Consider the following 18,282-nt stretch of genomic DNA (forward strand, 5'->3'; position numbering starts at 1 on the left):
TTTGAATGACAACAGGCCAACCAGGCTGAACCCACAGGGTACTGGGTATGCATTTTTGTGTTTTTATACTGTAAACCACTCTGTGATCCCTCTTCAAAATATATTCCCTGCTCTTCTTGCAGAAGGTAAGTGAAGGTAAATTAAGCGAAGGTTTCAATAGTGGGTCATCTATCAAGTACACCTCTATCAAAAAGGGGGGGAAAGGGGGAAAAAGACCTTTAAGAGGGTAAAAATCCAAAGTGAATTCATGCAGCATCACTTAAATAAATCACCACTAGGAGCTTTCTTTCACCTCTACTTAGTTGCCTTATCTAAGAGCCCAATTACGTGCCCATTTACTTGAAAGTTAAGCCCTATTGGACTTTTTTCCTGTTGGCATACGAGGGTGAACCCACCTATGATTATTGCAATTCTGCACAGCGTGGAGAGAGAAGTTCTCTCCCTTCCTAATAGCATTTAAACCTGGAGTCCTCCAAGGAAGCTGAAAAGTAGAAGATTAAGGACAGATAAAAAGGAAGTGCTTCTTCACACAGCTAACAGTGGAGTTTGCCGCCACAAAGTTGGTGGTGACAGCCATCAACTTAAGATGGCTTTGAAAGAGGATTAGACAAATGCATGGATAAGTCTATCAAGGGGCCAGGAGGTGAAAAGCTGCCTCCAGGATCAGAGGCAGTGTGCCTCTCTGCAGAGAAGTTGCCGGAAAACAACAGCAGGAGGGGGATACTGTCCTCCTGCACTGCTTGTGAGCTTCCCAGAGGAATTTGGGATGTGGGAACTGGACTACATAGATCTGTAGCCTGATGCAGCAAGGTTCTTACATTCTTAACAAGCATGCCTGGGATCAGAGCTGGGGAAAGCACACTAAATGTTTAAGCAAGAGGACTAGATTGACTCAAACATGTACTTGGTTGTGTTTGTTAAGTAAATTATGTTACCTACAATTGGTTTTCCCCCACCGAGAAGTGTCAGCCTGAAATGGTGCCTATAATACGGCCAGAGGCAGATTTCAGATCCTGCTCTTTTATGGAAACGATAGGATTTTATGCAGGAAGCCTCACCGCAATCTCATTAAGGCTGCAATCTGTAATCTTAACCTTTAATTCTACAATCAATTAAAGAATGAAGCCACTTTAATCCTGCAGTCCTTTCTTCATAAAAAGCAGAGCTTCAGTTTACATACCACAGGTTCGATTAGAATCCCATTCTGAAATTCTGGTCTTAATAACAAAAAAAAGTCTGCCACAATTTCAGCTAACCCAGCACTCTTTTCAACATAGACCAGGAAGTTTACCTTTTTAAAAATAGCTTTTATCAACTATGTTCATTATATTTTAAGCTTTCCTGTTAAATAGTCTTATGTACTCTCTCAAGTCCTGCCAACCTAGCAGTTCAAAAGCACGTCAAAGTGCAAGTAGATAAATAGGTACCGCTCAGGCGGGAAGGTAAACGGCGTTTCCGTGCGCTGCTCTGGTTTGCCAGAAGCGGCTTAGTCATGCTGGCCACATGACCCAGAAGCTGTATGCCAGCTCCCTTGGCCAATAAAGCAAGATGAGTGCCGCAACCCCAGAGTTGGCCACGACTGAACCTAATGTTTCCCTTTACCTTTACTCTCTCAAGACCCCATTGTTATCACTTTAACGCTGGCCCATTTCAATGTATGAACTCTGGATAATTCACTCTTCACATATTCCATGGTCGCAGGGTCTGACTCTGTCTGCCTTTAATAAGTGTACGTCTTATTTTTTTAATAAAAAAATCTGACCTAAATATTGATAAAGAACAATGCTATTGGTCCATTTAAATTTTTTGCCATCCAGAAATTTTGAAGGTAGATTTGAGAGGGTTGAAGCAACATTAATCCTGATGCAGTTCTCCCTGCCCCCCACATTAAATTGCATATATCTGAAAATACGAAGCATATAGTAAGTGCATGTGTACACACTCACACACAAACACACACATTCAGAAACGCCATGGTGGGGAAATGATTGTGTAGTGCACATGCAGGCATGGTTTGTATAGAACACTAAATCCATGGTTTGTTTAGCTTAATTGTGGTTTGTATGTCCAAACCCACCCCAGCTAACTAACTATAGTCTCTGTGTTAGATTTCTTGTGACGTCCAAATCCATTATCCCCATTTGTTTTGATGCCATGCCCCAGGACATGTGACAATGATACAAAGCAAACCATGGTTACTTTAAATTCCTTCCAGTAGCACCTTAAAGACCAACTAAGTTAGTTCTTGGTATGAGCTTTCGTGTGTATCTGAAGAAGTGTGCATGCACACGAAAGCTCATACCAAGAACTACCGTATTTTTTGCACCATAACACTCACTTTTTTCCTCCTAGAAAGTAAGGGGAAATGTCTGTGCGTGTTATGGAGCAAATGCCTGTGGCTGGCGGGGGGGGGGGGGATCTGCTGCAGTCGTGAGCAGAGGATCCATGGTTCCCCTTCCTTCCCTCCTCCGTGGTTACAAAGGATGGATCCACATGGATCCTCAGGATTTTTGCATTGGGCTACTCCAAACTCACTGTCAGATCACATGTCTGTGGCCACAGCATGAACCACAAAAATCATATATCCACTATTTTGTTTAGAATATTTTTTTCTTGTTTTCCTCCTCTAAAAACTACGTGCGTGTTATGGTCTGGTGCGTGTTATAGAGCGAAAAATACAGTAACTTAGTTGGTCTTTAAGGTGCTACTGGAAGGAATTTTTTATCATGGTTACTTTGCTCATTTATGAGACTGATCCTGGCTTGTTCAACAAACGTGGTTAAAATCACACCTGAGCTATTCATGCAAACACAGCCACTGAGTTTGCCTACTAGGTTTTTCATGAGTACTGAGTTTCCCCCATTCTCATAGCGCTAAACATACCAGTAAGCAGCAGATTATTTAATTGACTGAAAAAATACTTGAAGCACTAGTAACTTATACATAGCTAATACTTTATAACTTGATAATTCCCAGACTGAATCACATCCAACATTTTCACACCCACCACATACTATTCTTAGACATGTTTCCTGCTCTTTGACAGTACCTCCAGCACTTGCTTTTCTTACAGTCATCTAAATTAATCTATTGCCATGTTTAACTGGTCCCAATAGAAGGAAATGTCATTGCCGTTGCTTTCATACCTTCCGAATGGATGTTTGCCACACTGTCCCATTCTTCTCGGGCTCGCAGAACCTCCTCGCTAATATCTAGCAACAAAGAGAAAGAGCGAGATGAGACAAAACATCATGGAACCATGTTAACTATGGAACCACTTCCAAAAGAGCAGCTTTAAGGTGAGAAGCAGCTCCTGTTTTTTAAAAAAATTAGCCCTTGCCTTGACTGACAATAATTTTTGACTATTTTGTGCCACAAGCCAAGGAAAAGGCCACAGCTCAGTGCAGAAGATCCCAGGTTTAATCCCTGGCATATGCAGAGTGGGCTAGAAAAGACCCCCCGTCTGAAACCTTGACTGAGCTGCTGTCAGTCAGTGTAGACAATAATGAACTAGATGGATCAATGGTCAGACTTTGTATAAGACACTTTCTTATGTTCCTAAGGCAATCTGCTTGCACTGGATAGCAGCTAATGTCTTTCCTCCATGACAGGTCCAGAGCTCCGGCTTCTGAGGCACAGCAGCAGGTGGGTTGGTCTAGTGGGCAGGTGAACAGAGGCAGCGGGTGAGAATCCTGTTGAAGACAGGCTCCGTTCCCCCTCTGTGTGGGCTCCACGTGCCCCCCTGCTGCCCAGTCCACCAGGGAAGAAGAAGAAGAAGAGTTTGGATTTGATATCCCGCCTTTCACTCCCCTTCAGGAGTCTCAAAGCGGCTAACATTCTCCTTTCCCTTCCTCCCCCACAACAAACACTCTGTGAGGTGAGTGGGGCTGAGAGACTTCACAGAAGTGTGACTGGCCCAAGGTCACCCAGCAGCTGCATGTGGAGGAGCGGAGACGCGAACCCGGTTACCCAGATTACGTGACTACCGCTCTTAACCACTACACCACACAGGGAGGCGCAACACTTGTGCTGCCCGGGGTTCTAGCAACCCACGCTACGCCACTGAGAGGAAGAGATGAGAAGCAAGGGCCAACTCCAGTGACTTGGCCAAGAGGCCAGCTCCACTGGGCTCCTCTCTCCCTTAACTGTCACTAGTAGCAGCCATTCCATCAGGCAGCAACAGAGGCAGAGGTGGAAAATGGGGCCCATGCCGTTGGATCTGAAAGACCAGTTCCATTCAGCTGCCACTTTTCCTCAGCTGTTTCCATTCAAGCTAGTCATTTGTAACTTTAAGAACTGGTGCCTGAATTTGTGGCTTCCTCACCTCTCCATCCCTCATTTTCATAGTTGTGTCTTTCAGACTGTAAGCTGCACAGACTGTGTTTTCGATCTTATGTAAATCAAACTCTGAAACACGGGGATTTCAATGGATGCAAACACACCCACCCACAGCCAATGGTGACTACTCTCCATTACTATCATGAAGGCTTTGTACTCACAGCAAACAAGTTGTTTGACTTATCTGCTATGATCAAAAGCTGTAATTACACAACTTTCTCATTAAATATCATAGTAACATGCTGGATTACGCCAAAGGCCCATCGATTCCAGCATCCTGTACCCACAGTGGCTAACCAAAAGCATATAAGAATCCCACAAACAGGACCAAATTCCTACAGGCCTCTCCCCAGTAACAATTCCCGGCAACTGTCATTCAGAGGCATAATGCCTCCAACAGTAACATTCACTAGGTTTCACCCAAGGGCAACACTTACTTACTTTGAAATTTTGGATTCCACAGTGCCTTATGGCAGCTTACAATAAAATACCAATAATAATAATAATAATGATGATGATGATGATGATGCAATGATTCCCATAACCCTGCCCACACTCCAGTCAAAATAACATCCAGGATTAAAATATTGTTTAAGAGCATCAGATTCCTAACACAGGAACTAAATTAGCAAAGGATGGTTTGGTTAAGCTCACCCAAAGAATTAAAACAATCTTCTCAGTGGGATCAAAGGTATATGACCCAGTTGCTGACAGGATGATGACTATAGCTCCTTCGGTGTGCCATTTCATCAGAAAAGAAACAGAACTCGCAGCGGAACATTCAGCTAACTGGAACCATACCTGCTTCTCTGCATCCGTTGGGTGTTGCTGACAGAGACTGCAAGAGTCCATTCTGCTTCAAGGCAGAAATCTGAAAGCGGGAGAAGTCATCAGAATGTAAAATGCCACATTAACCTGTTGACGGACTTCTGCAAAATATTGTCAAGGCTAATGCATCTGAATGCCTTTGGGCTGAGATCAGGGCTACAGTACTTGGCAAATTGCTACCGCCAGTTTCAATTTAAAGTCAGCTTTGGAACTGGTGCCATCCTGTACACCGATTTCCATGCAGACAACTAAGCGATGACGGAAGCAGCTAATAAATCATACTAGCATGGAAGAGCTAACTGGGGCTGGGTGGGAGAATGAGGACTCCAACCACCATTTCTTAGACTGAACTGCCCCCAAATGTGTTGTTGTGATATAGCTCTGGCTGCTGTCACTCATACCCTAATAACATTAATTCAGACGAGACTACTGCACGTGCGGCTGCCTTTGGAAAGTGTTTAGAAATAGCAACTGGTTCAGACTGTGGTAGCAAGAGTGTTAACTGGAGTGCCCACATAAAGTGTAGTATTTCAGTTTTATGTCAACTGCACCGGTGTCTGCTAGGCATTTAGGCCCAATACACAGCACTGGTTTTAACCTTTAAAGTCCTAAGTGGTTTGGGGCTGGGACAGCTTCTCCCATGATTCTATCCACTCACTTAGATCATACTTGGTGCCCTCATCCGTCTCCCCGTCACATGAAATGTAAGATTATGCTGTTCCATGAGACAGGGCCTTTTCAATGGTAGCACCTAAATTGTGGAACTCTCATCCTAGACAGACAATACACGGCTACCTCATTAATAGGGTTCAGGTGACAGGAAACTATTTCAGAGGACACTAGATAATCATTTGGCTGGCTCTGGCTGTGATCACAGCAGTAATCTTTATAATGTGGCTTTTTTCAGCAGCATCATGCTATACTGCTGCTAAGCTGCTTCATAAATACCAACGGATGGAAAGCTGAGTTACTTTTAAAAAAAAAATTGCAAAGGACTTTACCTTGAAAAGCGCTATAGACATTGTGAACAGTGCAGTTGTGTATCAATTCATCCATGTCTTTGCCATTTCAAACGCTGCAGGTGCTCTATAAGAGGCTTCCCTTCAAGGTTTTGGGGAAGGTACGTCTGACCACAAGGAGCAATAGCTGTCTGCCTCCTATAGAAATAGGCTGATCTAAGCTGCCTCCTACTCTATATTCCATTTAAATTCCCAAGTACTAAGGGTGCAAGGGACGCGGGTGGCGCTGTGGGTTAAACCACAGCACCTAGGACTTGCCGATCAGGTCGTTGGTTCGAATCCCCGCGACGGGGTGAGCTCCCATTGCTCAGTCCCTGCTCCTGCCAACCTAGCAGTTCAAAAGCACGTCAAAGTGCAAGTAGATAAATAGGTACCCCTCCGGCGGGAAGGTAAATGACGTTTCCATACCCTGCTCTGGTTTGCCAGAAGCGGCTTGGTCATGCTGGCCAGATAACCCGGAAGCTGTACACCGGCTCCCTCGGCCAATAAAGTGAGATGAGCGCCGCAACCCCAGAGTCGGTCACGACTGGACCTAATGGTCAGGGGTCCCTTTACCTTTACCCTACTAAAGGTGCCTGCTTAAAAATACCACATCTGCATATTTACAAGCAAGCTATTAGTTGCACTGGTGCAGCCTTCCCCAACATGCACCCTCCAGATCCTTTGGACTACAACTCCCATCAGCTCCAGCCAGCACAGAAGGCAGAACTAGTGCAATGAAAAATCCACACCTTACTATGCTGGCAGAAACAAAATTCCTTATTAATATTCCATTACTGCGTATTTAAGTATGTTGGTTACACTACACTACAATTGTGGTGCTATATAGGGATCGGCTGTCTGAACAGCTGGTGCAGCAAAGTGGCCGACAGTGCAGGCCAGGAAGTTTCCAGTTCAAATCTTGCCTCGGCCAGTTAAGAGATTACACTTACATGCAAAGCTTTGTAGGCTGGAAAAGAAACCGCTTGTTCTTCATTCTGGTAGTTGCCAGTGCTGCATCGGTTCATACCCTAATGGAAACAATGACATAAGAGTCACCAGAGAATGAATTATCATCTCGGAGTCCCAAAGGCACCCAGGTTTCTATGAGGAAACGGAGAACATGGTTAAGCTTTATGCAGAGCTGTACCGGGGAACATTTATCAGTTGTTTAACATAACAGAAACTAAAGAACAAGGAACCACACTTTGGATTTAGGGCGAATTGCGCAAGGCCAAAAACCACTATCTGGTCACCTAGTCTTGGGGGACCAACTTAAGAGCAAAAGAGTGGTGGTTGAATACAAAAGGCAGGGAGAATATTGATGTATGAGTGGATGAGTGATGCCAAGAGTACTCAAATGAAAGCAGGTGTACCTGCTTTATACTGAATGAAAGAGAACATCTCCACATCCACAAACCAAAGCAGATGACTGCACACAGGACCAGCTGGTAATCACACAAAAGCTGCCCTAAGCTCTTTTGCATCCTATTTTTCTATCAAAGAAAATGAATACAGAGTTTCCACCCCAAAACATGCTCCGAGACTCTCTTCGTCCCCAACCACACATGATGTTGAGTTGAGAATCCTGAGGTTCTCCATTCCTGATTCAGATGTTTGTTTGCTAAACGCCAAGCTCATTTTGAGTATATTATCTTAGTAGGCCCTTGCAAGACATCTAGCCCAGTGTTGTTATCCCCATATTACAGATATGAAGACTAAGGTCCAGAGAAGGTAGCTTATCTTAAGCCCCACCCCCAGCTCAGTTCACAGCTGAAGTGAGATTTGAACTGCAGCCTCCTAGACCCCATTCTCTTAGCCACTATCTCTCATACCACAATGGCATGTTTTTCCCCTAATACATACAGATGTTCTAATTTTTCCAAAGGTTCAGTACATACTACTGAACTTGCAGTTCCCAACATTGCAAAAAGGGTAGTATTCCATCAGATGAAGTTGGAAGCTACACTCTCCAACCTAGGAGCTTCTGCATGAATATTCAACATTTGGGGGGAACATTTTTACTCCTACTGCACCTATGCTTTTAACAACTGCACAGGCAGAAACCAGCAGGTACAAGCTTCTCATCTGGAGATCTGCAGCTTACCTTCAAACACACACACACCCATTTTTTTAACAACAGAAAAGAACAGTTGCAATTTCTCCAACCCTCTTCCCCTCTGTGTTGCAGCAAGATGTGCTGCACAGCAGGCAGGGGGAAGGCAAAGGGGGCAAAATAAAAGCCTTGGAGAAGCATCAGTTGCATCGGGCAATTTGAAGGTACACACATGGCCTTCAGGTTGCTGCCTAGGGGAAGCCTTTCCTACTACAGTGGTACCTCGGGTTAAGTACTTAATTCGTTCCGGACGTCCGTTCTTAACCTGAAACTGTTCTTAACCTGAAGCACCACTTTAGCTAATGGGACCTCCCGCTGCTGCCATGTCGATTTCTGTTCTCATCCTGAAGCAAAGTTCTTAACCTGAGGTAATATTTCTGGGTTAGCAGAAGTCCGTAACCTGAAGCGTATGTAACCCGAGGTACCACTGTACTTGAATATCCATGCCAACCATTTCGATGGCCAATTCTGGTAGAAGGGAGGAAGAGAAAAATAAAAGTGTTACCAATCGCTTCTTTGGCTTTCTGAGGGACATTTCTGAGGGACCTTTTTTTGCAACCAGAACTCAGCCCTGGCACCTCTCAGGTGGGCACCATTGCCATTCTTAAGAGAACGACGGAGGTGTTCACAAAGAGTTCTGGCACCCCCTCTCCCCCCCCCTAGAAAAACAGCCCTGTGCATAACCACAAAATATACCCACTAAGCTCACAGTAAACACAACAAGCCTCCTCAGAAAAAGACGTTGGCTGCTATGAGGCCAATCTAAATTCAGCAAAACTGGACAACCGCCCCCCCCCACATGCCACCCCTCCCCCCCAAAAAAAACCCCGATCCCCCCTTTACTCCCCTCCCCCTTTCAAACAGCCCCTCCCACTGTGGCCCCCAAACTAATAAGTCCTACCCACCTTTACTCGCCACCCCCCAAAAAATATATCCCCGCCCACCATGCCCCCCCTGTCGTCGTCGTCCCCTTTTTACTCTTTTCCTTAAGGTCAGATACCTGGGAAGGAAGGGTAACGCACGCAGACACACACAAGCCCGTACACGCCCCCTTCCCCCTATACAGAGACACAGTTGCATAGGTAGTGACACGTGTCTACTCATTCCCACATTCGAGGTCGCGCGTCACGGCCCCCCCCCCGCCTCCCTCAGTTTCCCCCTGCCCTTCCCCACACATCTCCCCCACAAATAACGCACCCACGGAGGCGTCATCCCCGACAAGCCGGACCGAACGACGGGCTTCCCCCTCCCCCCGCCTCAGTTTTTCCTCCAATCTGTGCTCTGTTGCTAACCCCCCCTCCTGTAACACCCACACAGGCAAACGCGCGTGCGCGCCCCTTTGCATGCCGGGAGTTGTAGTCCCAGCGGCCTCGGATTGGACCGAGCAGCCTTTCCTTCTTCATTCCGCCGCGTGAAGTCAGCTGCGATGGTGGCGGGGGGGGGGGCGCGTTTGCCGCTCCGCTCTGCTCAGTACGATTGAGCTTGCGCGACTCCCCAGTCCGCTAGCCCTGCGGAAGGTTGTTGTGCATGATCAAGAGTGAGCTCCCACGACGAAAAGTGGAGAGAGACCATAGATGTACCTTTCACTCTTTACCTGATTGTTTTGTATCACGCAAAAGCTAATTTTAAAAAACCCAACACTCAAGGTATAGAAGGATTTCAGTGCCGGATTTACGTATAAGCTAAACAGTAAAGGTAAAGGGACCCCTGACCATTAGGTCCAGTCGTGGCCGACTCTGGGGTTGCGGCGCTCATCTCACTTTTACTGGCCGAGGGAGCCGGCATAAAGTTTCCGGGTCATGTGGCCAGCATGACTAAGCCGCTTCTGGCGAACCAGAACAGTGCACGGAAACACCGTTTACCTTCCTGCTGGAGTGGTACCTATTTATCTACTTGCACTTTGGCGTGCTTTTGAACTGCTACCTTGGCAGGAGCAGGGATCGAACAACAGGAGCTCACCCCATCGCAGGGATTCGAACCGCCGACCTTCTGATCGGCAAGTCCTAGGCTCTGTGGTTTAACCCACAGCGCCACCCACGTCCCTTATAAGCTAAACAAGCTATAGCTAAAAAAAATAAAGAGAAAAAACTGGATGTACATTTCCAAAACAACAGACAAAAAACTAATAAAATAAAACCTACATATGGCAACAGTGTTTTGTGTTGTGTAGGCTCCTGTGATGTAAGTAATGGGCCCTGCCTGCTAGCCTGCTCCCTAAAATATCACTGGTTTGCTCATTTCTATATATAGGGTACCTACATTCTGCATGTGCAAATGGCTTCAGCTACCTATTAGGTTCATAAATTACCATATAGCATATATTCAACACAAAAAACAGTGACAATTTGTTGTTGACGAAGGACAGATGGACATATAAAGGGCCTCATCAAACCTAAATCCGGCCCTGTATATAGTTACTGGCGTTCATCAGCCAAAAGGCAAGCCTTGTGAAATTATTGTCCCAGAAATTATTGGCATTGTTTGAAAATTATTTTTGTTGCAATATTGTTCTTTAGAATCATTATACACTATTAGAATGAATAGTTACTGGAACATGCCTCTGGCATCTGCGACATGCACCCTCTTCTTCATCAGCCAGACCCAGCTGGATGTGGCATGGAGACCCAGGATTAGATGGTTTTAAAGTGAGATTTAGATAGCAGGAGGGAATCAACTGAGGGCTCTTAACCACAATAGCAGGCACTTAGGTATTATAGAATAACAACAACAACAACTTATTTATTTCTTATACCGCACCCATCTGACTGGGTTACCCCAACCACCCCGGACAAATCCAGCAAAAAATACAGGAAAAACAACAACCATTAAAGGCTTCCTGAAACAGGGTTGCCTTCAGATCTCTATGAAAATTTATGTTGTTGTTTTACTCTTCAACATCCACTGGGAGGGTGTTCCACAAGGCAGGCGCCACTACCGAGGAGGCCCCCTGCTTGGTTCCCTGTAACTTCATTTCTAGCACTGAAGGCCCCCGAAACTGGACCTCAGTGTCTGGACTGAACGATGGAGGTGGAGACGCTCCTTTAGGTATACAGGGCCAAAGCCATTTAGGGCTTTAAAGGTCAGCACCAACACTTTCAATTATGCTCTGAAACGTACTGGAAGCCAATGTAGATTTTTTTAGGACCAGGGTTATACAGTCCCGGCATCTGCTCCCAGTCATCAGTCTAGCAGCCACATTCTGGATTAATTGTTGCTTCCGAGTCATCTTCAAAGGTAGCATCAAAGGTGTTTTATAAATGTTTTAAATAAAGTAAATAAAAAAAGATTGTGCATACATTTGGATCAGACAGTAGGCACCTGTTAGAAATTAAATCCCACAGAAGTTGGTGCATGTGATCAGAATATACCTCCCACCCTAGCATGAGGAAAGAAAGTAGTAGTTATTGTTTTGTGAAGTATACTATATTTGCATATAGAAGGGTAGGTATAACTTTGCAGTTTCTCTATAAATCCATATATCACAGGTGCCTCCAAACGGCCACTGAAGGAATTGACACAAGCCTTTTGATACTGAAAAAAATGGTTCCCTTTAATAGTGATGGAGAAGAGCCTAAATTCATTAGATGTTGCCTCTAGTGGGGACTGTACTGCTTTTTGTCACTGATGTCACAGGTATTAGCCTTTGACAAGCATGTAAGTTCAACCATAGTCGAAACTGAACAAGTTTTTGCAACAGGCATAATAGCTACAGGCACTTGCATGCATCCAACAAAATATAGTTCGGCCATATCCTATCCATGTTTATTCAAATGTTTAAATCACCTAAAGTCCACAGAGACATACACACACAAAATCATTCGTCTAATGGAGAATTTGTGTGCTACATTTTAGGTTTTATCCACCCCATTGTGGTTTTAGCACAAACACCTTAGGTGCACAAACTTTAAAATGTCATGATGAAAGCAGCTGTGTCTTGAGTTCAAAGGTCTCATGCAGATTTCCTGTGGTTTACTCCTTCCCTTCCCACATACATCTCCCACCAACAAACAAACAAACAAACAAACAAACAAACCAGTATCTTCCTCTTTGAAAGCATTACATGTATCTTAAATACCTTTAGAGTGGTGTGTTGTTGTTTTTTTAAGAAGAATCATGTTTTGTTTTGATGTGGCTTGACGTGCGTTTTAATTTTAATGGGCAAATGGGCAAATCAGTATTTGTATCAGCTATAACTGTCCATGGTATGATATGTAAGACACATAAATTAAATATGGGAAATGGAAGCTTATTGGAGCACATCCTGTAACACAAACCATATTGTTATGTGGGTGGAATTCTTTTACTATAAAATCACAAAAAACCTTTCAGTAAACATCAACAAAAATATTCATTATTGGGCAATGGTGTCATTAGTAGTTTTTGCACTGCTCCGTAGTCTCTCCATCCCTGTACACATCAAAATTCCCTCTCTGATCCCTTCAGCAACACACCAGCTTGATTTGTGCCTGTCCACAACCTCTGTTGCTTAGTGTTGCACAGTTGAGGGGAGCAACTGGCTCAATAGCAGAGTACAGTGGTACCTCAGGTTAAGTACTTAATTTGTTCCGGAGGTCCGTTCTTAACCTGAAACTGATTTCTGTTCTCATCCTGAAGCAAAGTTCTTAACCTGAGGTAATATTTCTGGGTTAACGGAGGCTGTAACCTGAAGCATATGTAACCTGAAGCATATGTAACCCGAACTACCACTGTACAGTCAAACCTCAGTTCCCAAACGCCTCCGCTTTGGAACTTTTCGGCTCCAACAGTAAGTGTTCCAGTTTTCGAACGTTTTTCAGAAGCCGAACATCCGACACAGCTTCCGCTTGAGTGCAGGAAACTCCTGCAGCTAATCAGAAGCTGTGCCTCGGTTGTCTAACATTTCAGAGGCTGAACAGGATTCTGGAACAGATTATGTTCAACAACCAGGATTTGATTGTATATGCTTCACATGCAGATGTTCCCATGTTCCATCCCTTCCATCTCCACTTAAAAAGGACTTTACCTGACTGACACTTTGAAGAGCAGCTGCCAATGAGCTCTGGTTCAAGCCAGACTTCTCTTACCCCCAATATCTCACTTTGAGCTGTTCATGGCTACCTGGCACTCTGCTGCCAACATGACCCTGCTGATACCCTGGTCTGTTTTCCAAACTGTGTGTCCTGACATATTAGCGTGCTAGCCACAGTGTGTAGGTGTGTCACCCAAAGTTCCTGGCTCTCTTCTCTGGGATGGAAAGGGGCTAGCTTTGTTAGATCAATCCATCAACCCCTGATAGATGATTTAGAAAGGATTGAGTCTGGCATCACTGTCGCTGTGTGTGTGTGCCAGTGTCTAGACTCAGCAGAGTTACATCTCAGCGCAGCTCCTTCCTTGGAAGTAGGCAATAAACACTCATGAACACCATTAAGATTCAGTCAAGTGTAGAAGTTTACTTGACAGGTATAAAAGCATATTGGTAGCAACTATATACAGACATTCACCATTGCTGTGGTCAAGGCATGCTTAGAGTCCAGCAAGAGTCCAAGACTCTCTCTGTCTCTGGAGAGACTCACAACAAGTTATACAACAAGTTACACAAAACCGTTGTATCATTAGTTCCTTCACACTGTGTATGTCCAAAGAACCCACAGAAAATGTCCCTGCATAGACAGAACAACCACAGCCTTCTGCTTCTTGAAACTTCTTCTCTTTCTGGAACAAATTATTCTCTTGCACACGCAGAGAATATCCAAGAAGCTTTACCTCCAGCTTGCTAGTACAACTGAATTACTGTATCTCAAAACGATGCATGCATGTCTAAAAAGTGTTGTTGGAGACCAACTCCCATCATATGTATTCTGTGTTTCAATGTCGTGTTTTGATGTTTTGACCCTGTGGTTGTCAGATAAAGTGCGGTATACAAATTTAATAAATAATCATAATCCCTGAGCACTGGCCATGCTGAAGGCCAGCAGAACCTCGAGGGTCACACAGGTCCCCTGGCCTTGCGCAACCCTGACAGGTCTCTCCTTATATCCATGAATCGTCCGCTCTTCCAGACCCCTCGCCCTCCGCTCTCCAAAGATCTCCTGGCTGCACTTTCAGAGGATGCCTGGCACTCCCTGGCAGGATGCTCCCTTGTCCCAGGGAGAGGCTGGACTGCGCCTTTAAGGGGCAGGAGCGCGCTGCGGCCAGCCTACTAGAAGGAGGAGGCGGCTGCTGGTGGTGGTGCTATGTCTGCGCTCTTTGAGCCGGGGTCTCACTTTGGCGTCCTCGCAGCGCTTGCCGGGGCGGCCATGTGGGTGTACGCGCTCGTGGGCGCGCTCCTCCTCCTGGGCATTTGGAGAGCTCTGGGCACCCGGAGCCCCTCTTCCAACCCTTTCCGGGCAGATTCCAGGCGGCCGCCCGCGCCTCTGGTGACCGACAAAGATGCGCGCAGAAAGGTCCTCAAGCAAGGTAGCCACCGGCCAGCTCCGGCGTGGGGCGCTGCTAGGCTGGCAAAGGGAGCCCCCCGAAACGGGGCTGCTGGGAGGGGGTCAAGCGGCGCGTGAACGATGCCCAGCGGTGGCAGAGCGAAGGGATCAATGCATTCCTAGGAATGTTTACTGCGGATTAAGGCGCTGTTCCGTGGGGCTCCCGGGCTGGCAAGAGAGTACGGGGTTGCAGCCTTAAAAAAAGGTTTTCTTCTCCCTCCTTTGTTGCTTCGCGCGCTGTTTAGTTCAGAGCTTAGCGGGCTGTCGAGCTTAGTATTTGTTGTTGTTGTTTAGTCCTGTCCGACTCTTTGTGACCCCATGGACCAGAGCATGCCAGGCACTCCTGTCTTCCACTGCCTCCCGCAGTTTGGTCAAACTCATGCTGGTAGCTTCCAGAACACTGTCCAACCATCTCGTCCTCTGTCATCCCCTTCTCCTTGTGCCCTCAATCTTTCCCAACATCAGGGTCTTTTACAGGGAGTCTTCTCTTCTCATGAGGTGGCTAAAGTCTTGGAGCCTCAGCTTCAGGATCTGTCCTTCCAGTGAGCACCCAGGGCTGATTTCCTTGAGAATCAATAGGTTTGATCTTCTTGCAGTCCATGGGACTCTCAAGAGTCTCCTTCAGCACCAGAATTCAAAAGCATCAATTCTTCGGCAATCATCCTTCTTTATGGTCCAGCTTTCACCTCCATACATCACTACTGGGAAAACCATAGCTTTTACTATACGGACCTTTGTTGGCAAGGTGATGTCTCTTTAAGATGCTGTCTAGGTTTGTCATTGCTTTTCTCCCAAGAAGCAGGCGTCTTTTAATTTTGTGGCTGCTGTCATCATCTGCAGTGATCATGGAGCCCAAGAAAGTAAAATCTCTCACTGCCTCCATTTCTCCCCCTTCTATTTGCCAGGAGGTGATGGGACCAGTGGCCATGATCTTTGTTTTTTTGATGTTGAGTTTCAGACCATATTTTGCGCTCTCTTCTTTATCTCGTGTTTTGATTGCGAAAGTCCCCAAATTCTGCCTCTTTGGTATTTTCAGTTTAAAAACATGCATTGGGAAAGAGCCACTTCTGTTGGAGACCCTGCCAATCAAAGTTGCAGGTGCCAGTACTAGATGGGAAATAGGCTAACCTGCTACAAGGCAGCTTCTTTTTGTTGCCTTAGCACTGCAAGTTATACAGTTTTTCACCAAGCAGCTTTCCGTGGTTCTCCCCTCCCCATTTTTATCCTCGCAACAACTTCGTGAGCCAGGCTGCTGTTGAGAGACGGTGACTGGCCCAAGGTCACCCCCTTTAAAAACCAACTAGTTAAAATCTTCCTGGTTTTGCTCTGTCTGCTAACACTTGTACCTCGGACTCAGTTGAGCCCTAAATAAATAGAACCCTGCTAGGTGGGAATAATTACATTTCAGCTGTGTTATGAAGGAGACTGACTTAAATATTCTTTTCTTGACAAAATGGTGAATTTCAGGTTAGGAGCTAGCATTATGTAATAGCAAAAATATGCATTAACACCGGTATCAAATTTCACACTTGCATTAGAGTCTTGTAATAGAAAATTCATATTATACTGAATATTGTATATTACATAGATGTAAATAAAGTGATTCCTTTTCCATCTAACGGAGGTTTAATTCAGCCAGCACTGAGCCCTTTGAATGGAAGCGAGAGCTTTAGCCCTATGCAAACTTTCCTGGGAGTTGATCCCGTTGAACACTGTGTAAGTATGTATGGGATGCTGTTGTACAGCACATGTTTAACTTTCCGGCTGGAATCAGTGGGGTGTTAAAATGCTTAGCTTCAATTGGCTTGTCCCATTGGAATTTAGTTTGCTTTTGAGCAGGTCTTTTATAGGCTGTTAACTGCAGCCCTCTTTCTCTGATAACTTTTTAAGCTGGAGAGCTTTCTGGTCTCCACCATTTTGCTAAAACTAGTCTTGTTGCTGTAGTGACATTATTTTTTAATAACATTGAGACTGTAATTTGAAATGCAGTCCCTGATGTCATTTAGCCAAGACTGTAAAGGAGCTAAACATGATCTTGATCATATTATGTCTCTGGTAGCTTCCACAGTCATTTCCTAGAACATTATTGCCTTCCAGTTAGGGGTTCAATACAGCCAGCCCCTCTTCCCTCTGGCAAAAGTGTGAGTTGGAAAGAGTGAAGCAAAAGAGGGAAGCACAAAAATAACCCACTTTGTGCATTCCCCCAGCTTTGTGCATTCGCCCTTGCAAGCCGCATTCCTGATGGCTATATGTTTTGGGAACTTGAGGGCAGACCCTATGATATACAAACATAGACCTCCTTCACACAAGGGGGGGAGCTGATTGATTTAGCATCAGTGGCATAGCGTGTGTTGGCAGCACCCGGGGCAAGGCAAGGATTGTGTGCCCCCTAACCTTTTTGCAGACATCACGCAGAAGGCAACAGGTGAATTTCGAAGCATCCTTGTGGTGCCCCTCATGGAGGTCACTATGTTCGCCCTCTCAGCTAAGCTAAGCGAGCTCCCAGCGGGAGCGGCAGCTAGCTTTCCTTGGTGGGGTTGGTGGCATCCCAGCAGTGCTGAAGCCACAGCCACAGCTGGCCTAGGAGGAGGGTGGTAGAGAGCAGGCTGAGGCACCAAGCACAGTCCTTCCCTGGCTGCCTCACCTTAGCTGCGAAGCACAAGGTCAGCTGCTGGCAGGTCCCAGGCAAGTGGGTGGCTCTCCTCTCCTCTCACCTTGCTCAAAGACACACACCAGGAGGGAGGCCCCAGGGAAGGACCAGCGCAGGCCAGGAAAAGTCTGGGCTCCAGCTGGCAGGAGTTCCACCCAGGGGCAGGCATCTGTTTGCCGGCCGTGAGGAGAAGGAGGTACCGCCACAGCCACAAAGATACAGCCCAGGCTCTGCTCACCTCCCCATGGCTCCAGAAGATGTCAGCCATGCAGCCTTGACAAGGGAGCCTGTCATGGGGGTACCTAAGAATTCTGTGCCTGGTGCCACGGCCCCCCATGCCCCCACGCTACGCCACTGCTTAGGATTGCCCCTCACATGAAGGAGGTGTACATTGTCTTTACATTTATACTCATGCAGGGACCCATCTCATGTTTGCCCAACACCACGGCCAGCAGGGGTATGTGTGTGTGTGCCTGGCAATTGCATGAGCAGCGGGGTAAGACTACCCTGCACAGAACCCTCTTATGACTGGGTTGAACACACAGGTACCCCACCCAGTATCCGTAAGTACAGTGGAGAAAATCAGATTGGGTTCGTTTCATTTCCTTTGAATATTAACAAAACACAGATACTTCATCTCTTCTGTTCCTTAATGTGTTTGTTGGATTGGAGAACTGAACATACCAGGTATTCTATTAAGGACACTTGGATTTCAGTTCTTATAGTAATGGATTTTCTTGATGGACTTTGAACAATATGCTAGATCAGCCCCGCTACAAAATGGTGCTGATCTACTTTGCTGCGAAGGCAAATGGGATAACATCGTAAGACCGGCACGTCCAACAGGTAGATCGTGATCAAACGGTAGATCACTGGACATCTGTGGTAGATCACTGGTAG

The 18,282-nt window shown here is 45.9% G+C and overlaps 2 protein-coding genes across 9 annotated transcripts in view; one reads left to right on the plus strand and one right to left on the minus strand.

The window, feature by feature from the left end:
- Positions 1 to 9,700, minus strand: part of ELMOD3 (ELMO domain containing 3) — a 30,902-nt gene extending 21,202 nt beyond the window's left edge. For 2 of the 7 annotated variants that reach the window (XM_082200593.1, XM_082200597.1), the window contains exons 1-4: positions 9,594 to 9,700; positions 7,118 to 7,195; positions 5,140 to 5,209; positions 3,147 to 3,212 (exon numbers count right to left, since the gene is read on the minus strand). In XM_082200593.1, the coding sequence (XP_082056719.1) occupies positions 3,147 to 3,212; positions 5,140 to 5,209; positions 7,118 to 7,195; positions 9,594 to 9,683 (304 nt within the window). In that variant the 5' untranslated portion in view covers positions 9,684 to 9,700. The other 5 variants (XM_082200594.1, XM_082200598.1, XM_082200595.1 and 2 more) reach the window with 5 other exon arrangements.
- Positions 9,701 to 14,465: 4,765 nt separating this feature from the next.
- The window catches only part of RETSAT (retinol saturase), a 37,517-nt gene continuing 33,700 nt past the window's right edge, over positions 14,466 to 18,282 (plus strand). For both annotated transcript variants that reach the window (XM_082200432.1, XM_082200433.1), the window contains exon 1: positions 14,466 to 14,715. In XM_082200432.1, coding sequence (XP_082056558.1) covers positions 14,493 to 14,715 — 223 coding nt within the window. In that variant the 5' untranslated portion in view covers positions 14,466 to 14,492. The remainder of the gene's footprint in view (positions 14,716 to 18,282) is intronic.

The sequence above is a fragment of the Podarcis vaucheri genome, assembly GCF_965113315.1.
Source record: "Podarcis vaucheri genome assembly, chromosome: 15".
NCBI lineage: Eukaryota > Metazoa > Chordata > Lepidosauria > Squamata > Lacertidae > Podarcis > Podarcis vaucheri.